This window comes from Micromesistius poutassou (genome assembly GCF_964030765.1).
Source record: "Micromesistius poutassou genome assembly, contig: SCAFFOLD_5246, whole genome shotgun sequence".
NCBI classification, from domain to species: Eukaryota; Metazoa; Chordata; class Actinopteri; order Gadiformes; family Gadidae; genus Micromesistius; species Micromesistius poutassou.
In genome coordinates, this window is record NW_028177616.1 from 10,260 (window position 1) to 17,087 (window position 6,828).

At 46.8% G+C, this 6,828-nt stretch overlaps 1 protein-coding gene across 1 annotated transcript; it reads left to right on the plus strand.

Annotated features, from left to right (window-relative positions):
• Positions 1 to 276: 276 nt before the first annotated feature.
• On the plus strand, positions 277 to 5,025 carry LOC311375864 (zinc-binding protein A33-like). The gene is made up of 6 exons (XM_084490892.1): positions 277 to 826; positions 1,166 to 1,261; positions 1,704 to 1,934; positions 2,738 to 2,763; positions 3,063 to 3,178; positions 3,420 to 5,025. Exons 1-6 carry the CDS (start codon positions 407 to 409, stop codon positions 3,956 to 3,958), a joined length of 1,428 nt encoding a protein of 475 aa, XP_084347018.1. The 5' UTR covers positions 277 to 406; the 3' UTR covers positions 3,959 to 5,025.
• The last annotated feature ends 1,803 nt before the right edge of the window (positions 5,026 to 6,828 follow it).

The window sequence follows — 6,828 nt, forward strand, 5'->3', positions numbered from 1 at the left end:
GTTATTTTTTATTAATTTCTCTTGTATTAACGTATATAATAATACCTAAATAAATGGAGGTTTGATTGGGGCTATGGTTAAAACAAAGGTATGTTACAAAACATGTAGTTTGCTGTTTATTCAGTCGATTCATATGAGGCTCTAGTTTATATGGTTATTAGTTAGTTAATAAGTTAGTAAGTTAGTTTCGATTTCACAATTTTACCGATGACGTCGGGTCACGTGTTGACGTCTTCACCTTTGCTCCACTGAAGCACCAGAGGAGAAGGAGGAGGAGGAGCGGCCAGCGGTCTGCTGGTTGGTCCGTCATTGTTTTCCGTGAAGTGGTACAGGAAGTAGAGACGGCTGCTGATTGGTCCGTTCCTGTCAACACTAACCCGTGGCAGTGGTGAAGGAAGTAGTAGACATGGCCGGTCGACTGTCCCTGGCCGAGGTGGACCTCTGCTGCACCATTTGCTGCGACATCTTCAGAGACCCCGTGGTGCTCCAGTGCAGCCACAGCTTCTGCTCCGGCTGCCTGCGGGACTACTGGGCGCACCGGGGGGGCGGACGGGACTGCCCGCTGTGCCGGAGGGAGTCGGCCGACGAGCCGGTGCCCAGCCTCACCCTCCGGAACCTGTGCGAGGGCGCAGAGCCCTCGTCCTTATCGTCGCCGCCGCCGGAGGAGCTGTACACCGACCCCGGGGAGATGTGCCCCCTCCACGGGGAGCGGCTGAAGCTCTTCTGCCGGGACGACCGGGAGCCCATTTGCGTGGTCTGCCTGACGTCCCGGAGACACGGGGGGCACGACTGCTGCCCTGCGGGCGAGGCCGCCGGCGACCTGAAGGTACTCCTGGTTCAGTGGCTTCGGTCTAGGGTCAGACATAAACTAACCCTAACGATGCTATCACGTCTGATCCCTGACAGACGTAAGATGTAATATATTGGAGATGGGCTTGTGATCGTAGAAACCAAAAGATAACAACAGAAACCGAACAATAATAATAACAACATGGAACATAACCACAACACACGTCAGGCTTTGACTGAAGTTATCTCTGTTGATGAATGGCGGTATTGTATCGTACAGGTGTCTTATAAAAAACACTGTTATTGTTTATATCAGAGGTGTACACAGTGAGCTTATTGGTGAATGGATCTAACCCCTGACCCCAACTGTCCACAGGAGGACTTGAAGACCTCCCTGAGCACGCTGCACCAGAAGATGGTGGAGTTTGAGAAGACGAAGCAGAACTACGCAGACACCTCAGCGCATATCGAGGTGAGGGTCTTCATCGGCCACCCACAACAACACGACCACCTGTGTGGAGCACAGTTAGTGTTTGGAGCCGAAAGGTACTGGGTTCCACCCCGCAATGTCCACAGCCTTCCTGTGTTTAACATCATTGATCAAGATGGCCTTACCTCCCATCTGCTCCGCAGTGACATTCACTCAGTTGTTTTGTCAGTGTCTGCCAAATGACTAAACAGTAACATTTTTTTAATTGATTTATCTGTCAATCGCTTTAATTTAGTTTCAGAATTGTCGTACATATTGGCAAATGCCTGTGAGCACGCACGGCATTGCTATCATATCTTAATGTTCAGGCCGAGGGCTGTGCTAATGCTAACTGGTGGTAGCGTTGCACTACAATGATACAGTGTTGTTGTGACCCCCGTTGTGTGCGGCCAGCTCAGCATGCTCAACGCTCACCCCCTTCCAGGTGCAGGCCCAGTTTGTGGAGCGGCGGATGCGCCAGGAGTTCCAGGAGCTGCGGGACTTCCTGGACGGGGAGGAGCGGGCGGGCCTGCAGACGCTGAAGCAGGAGCAAGCGGAGAAGAGCGGGGTGGTGAGGAGGCTGACGGAGGAGCTGGAGGTCAACATCTCGTCTCTGTCCGACGCCATCGCGGCCCTGGAGGAGGAGATGGCCCTGGACGGAGTGCCTCTCTTGCGCGTGCGTCTCTACGTTATCTGTTGTTATTTTTACATTAAATCTGAGTCATTCAGCTGACCATTCAGTCATTCCCTTGACCTTTCTTTCAGTCATTCCCTTGACCTTTCTTTCAGTCATTCAGCTGACCATTCAGTCATTCAGCTGACCATTCAGTCATTCAGCTGACCATTCAGTCATTCACTTGACCTTTCTTTCAGTCATTCAGCTGACCTTTCAGTCATTCAGCTGACCTCTTCGTATCCAAGATGACTATCTGCAGTAGCTTCAACCTGCTGGCCATGACCCTTACCTAGGTCGGAAAGTCCATCCCAACTTTCATCTGCCTTCCCAATATAGTACACGTTATTTATAGCTACGACACCACACTGAGTTATGCTAACCCTCAGTCTCCAGTCTGTGTGTGTACATACAGGACTTTGTATGTTTGTTTCTTGACCAAAATGCCCCATAAGAAATCTCCTGTGACCCCGTATACATATCAGATGACCCCAAGTAGCGTCCCGCCCCCCCCCCCGTCCCCATGTTGGCAAACGATAACTTGGAGTGACTTCAAAGACATTTAGGGGTAAGTAGGGGCTAGAAGCACCCAGGTCACTACACTCTGGGTTCATCCCGAACGTCATCACCCCCCACCACAATGAGTAAAAATGTAAGCCCCAATGAACTGCCTGTATTAGGGTTAGCCTTAGCCTCTGTATTCACTGTCAAGTCTTTTGTATGAGAACTGTCCTCACTAAATCCAATAGATGATGTTCGAGTATCATCTAACCATGTATTCCATTTTGCCAAATCATGTTTTTCAGAAATGCAAGAACAGCAGCGTTGGAAGGTAAAAGTCCATGTATTCGTTCTCCATTTCTGCATGTTATGTCTCCATGTGGTCACTGTGCTCTATTTCTTCATCACTTAGGCTACTTTAGTAGTCATCACTTAGCCATCACACAAAGACTTCCAAAAGTCACCTTGTTTTCAAACAGTCATGTCTAAGGTCCTTGGGTCGTATGGGACAGAGCGTGTGGACGCTCTGTCGTGTGGTCGTGTGGACGGCTGGACAAAAGGGTTAACCCAAACCCTATACCTTTAGGTCATCATCATGAAGCCCTTACTGAGTCCCTTCTCCTCCTCCAGGGCCGCCCCCCCAGAGTGTGCTGCTATGCCTGCAGGAACCCTGATCGACGTGGCCCAGTACGTGGGTTCGCTGCAGTACTCTGCGTTGGTGGGGATGCACAAAATGGTCCGTTACAGTAAGTGTCTAACCCTGCAGAACGGCAGCACAGTGACCATCAGCAAGGTTGTAGTGACTATAGGTGATCCCAGCCTGTGTAATCAAGGGGTCAGAACCCAGATCAGTTCATTAAGCAACATTGTTTCGGGTCAGAACCCAGATCAGTTCATTAAGGAACATGGTTTAGGCAGGGCTTGAACCCGGGACCTTCTGTCTGCTCCTCACCTCCCCCCCCCTTGTGGTTCCTTCTCCCCCCCCAGCGCCGGTGACCCTTGACCCCAACACCGCCGCCCCCTGGCTCCGCCTCTCAGACGACCTCACGGAGGTCAGCGACACCGACGACCGGCCGAAGCTCCCCGACAACCCGGAGCGCTTCGACCGCGACGCCGGCGTGCTGGGCCACCGCGGCTTCTCCTCGGGCTGCCATTGGTGGGACGTGGAGGTGGGCGGGAACACGGCCTGGGTGGTGGGCGTGGCCGGCGAGTCGGTGAAGCGGAAGGAGAAGGTGGCGTCGGTGCAGAAGAACGGCTACGTCACCGTGTACTTCTACCACGACATGTTCTTCGCCGGCACGTCGCCACTGACACGGCTCAACCTCAAGTCGCGCCCCCAGAGGATCCGCGTGAGGCTGGACTACGACAAGGGGCGGGTCTCGTTCCACGACGCCGACCGGAACCTGCTCATCTACTCCTTTAAGCACAGTTTCAGCGAGAAGGCGTACCCCTACCTCTGGGTAGGCTGCAAGCTGTGTCCCCTGAAGATCACGGCGGGGGAGGGGGTGCTGAAGGTGGTCGAATGATGTGGAGGATTGTGTTACAAAGCAATCTAAATCTTCTCTGGGGGGGAATTAACAGCCTTGGCCAAAGCATTCCTGTTTACAATGTAAGTTGGGTGTGTGTGTGTGTGTGTGTGTGCGAACATTTGCGTATTAACAAAACATGATTGTATCTTCATCAAATGAGTAATGGTCTTCAGAAGACAAGACATTGTGTCAATAACAGAATAATATAAATCTTATAAAATAATATAAATCAGTCTTCTCAATATCGTTTAATGTTTATTGGATGCCACCAAATCCTACTCACTGCACCTTTTAACGTAAAATCCTGCACTATTTCTTTGCTTTTCAGTATTTGCAGATAAAAATCGAAATAAATTTTGCTTTCGAAAATCTTTTTAAAACGCTCTAATTTTTTTATGGACATCCAACTTAAGAAAATAAAAAGTTGCATATTTTGTTTGAAATCGATGTTAGAAAGAGACAGTTAATAACGGCTAGCTTAGTTTGTGACCCAGTTAACTGCTTTGACCTTACTATTGATCAACGGGGAAGGTTTCTTCCTTCAAAACAGATTTGTCAATTATTTTGCTATCGATTCCAACCATGCTGCAGAGAAGATTGGTAAACCTGAGAATACTGGTAGACCATTCAGTGGTATTTCTAAATATTTAGAAATACAGTTGTGCTTTTTGCAAAGAATTTGCAAATATCTTTTCAATGAAATTATTTTTTTCTGTTTGTCTCCACTTTCCACCGAGGTGGCTTTTACTGGGCTGGGACACAGGCAGGCTGGTGATGTTGGGAACCAGTTTAGTGTAGAGTTTGAAGGTAGATGAGGCAGGAGATCTCCGGGAGTGTGCGGCGATGGCCGGTTTAATCCGTTGCACAGCGATTGCTCAATGTGCAAAAGGGGATTGACTCACCTGTTGCACATTAAGCAATCGCCACCCTGTGGAAGTATTACCATGGTGCGGCAGATAGAGCTACACTATATAGCCTACACTACATTTCTATCTTAGAAAGTACAACTCATGTTGGTTTCATTTATTTTCTGTTCACGTGGAATGCAATAAAGTACATGCTTGGTGACCTTCAAGAGGTGGACTACTGGCGATTATTACATTCTTGCAAAATGCAAATAAGGGGCTACCTGAATAGCAGCTGAATGGAATACAAATCCATCCTGGATGGCGAGGCTATAGCAGATAGCCTACAATAATGAAGAAAACCAAAGATGAGACAAAGACAAAATATGGACACGTTTAATGTTTTATTTAAAAAAAAGTTATAACAGTTTATTTTATACACAACTATTTAAGAGGTTATAAGCCTATTGACAGAGAGCCCTCATGCCCACTTCACAATGCAAATATGAAAAACGAGAAGAGCAGGAAAACGGTAAAGAAAAAAAAAAAAGACCAGGGACGGATTTTTAACAATTAAAACAAAAAAACTTTAGATCCTTCCCAAGTATCACACACAAGGTACCAAATACAGTTACTATAAAAAAAAATTAAATAACAACCAGCAGTTTTCCATTGTAAGTGTGGCTTCTTCGCCCTCTAGTGGCAACAGTCGGCCAGCACAGGACGCAACCACTCCGCCAACAAAGACGAGATTTGGGAGGTGCGCACGCTGATCAACCTCAACTCCACGCGAGAAGCATGCAGGTGCACAGGAGATGTACAAACCAACACAAGCGTGTGTGTGTGTGTGTGTTCCTTTTTTTTTTTTTTTTTAACCGGCAGGGTGTGGGTGTGTTGTACAGATATACTTTGTTGTGTTGTAGGCAGCAATACGTCCATCGAGCATCTTGAGAATGATAATCGTTTATCTACCTTATTAACAAAAGAGGAAACAGGAAGGGGGGGGGGGGGGGCACAAAAGCATGTCAAATTCGATAACACATTAAAAATATTGCAACCAAAATAAATCTAATCTGTAAGGGAAGCATACTGATTAACTGGGCATCGTTATTTTGTCCTCTAATCAATGTTATAAATGATGAAACCCAAACAAACCACAAAGGCTGAATAAGTCTCTCGCTGCAGCTTACTTAGTTTGTGCGAAGAGAGAAAGGGATAAAAACAAGCAATTATAATTACTAAACTACACCAGCTCTAATGTGGTCCGGTGGATTGCTTTAGTTCTATTTTTGAGGGGGAGGGTTAACATAATAATAATGATAACATTATGAGGGCTATTGTCACTTTTCTCTGGTGCTGCTGTACCGAAAGCAAATGCATTGGTTTTATTACAGAATACGGCAAAAATTAAAAGTCAATCAAATTAACAATTGAATTCCTATCGCAACACTTTTAAACAGATTAAATATAAATGAGGTTCGGCGTACTCTTCGCACTACAGTGGGAGCATTCTAAACGACATTCTACATGACAAAATAAAAATGTAAAAGATGTTAACAGGCAGCTTAGGGGAAAGCAGGAGCCGTTTGTGCCATGGAAACATGTATCCAATGTGCTGTGCCTCCATTTTGCAGGTTGACGTTAGGTGTCTTTCAAACACTAATACAGGCGCTGAACTACTCAAGTCAGACATCAAGATGGAAACGTACAGCCATGGACAAACCCCTACAACATAGCAGTAGTATGACACGCTACCAATCGTCGATAACAATCGTGTTGTGTTTTGCAGAAACATTAAGTCCCATTACAGAGCCTTTGAATCATGTAAACTTGTGCACTGAAAATACTGTTAAAAAAAAAAAAAAACTGAAAAGGTGAGTGGCTCATCTTGTGATAAGAAAAAGAAAAAGGAAAAGGTATTTGATGTGCTTTCAGGCAGAACTGAAGATGTAATTATCACTGCCGTGCGCGAACACACGCACGCACACGCACACGCACACACACACACACACACACACACCT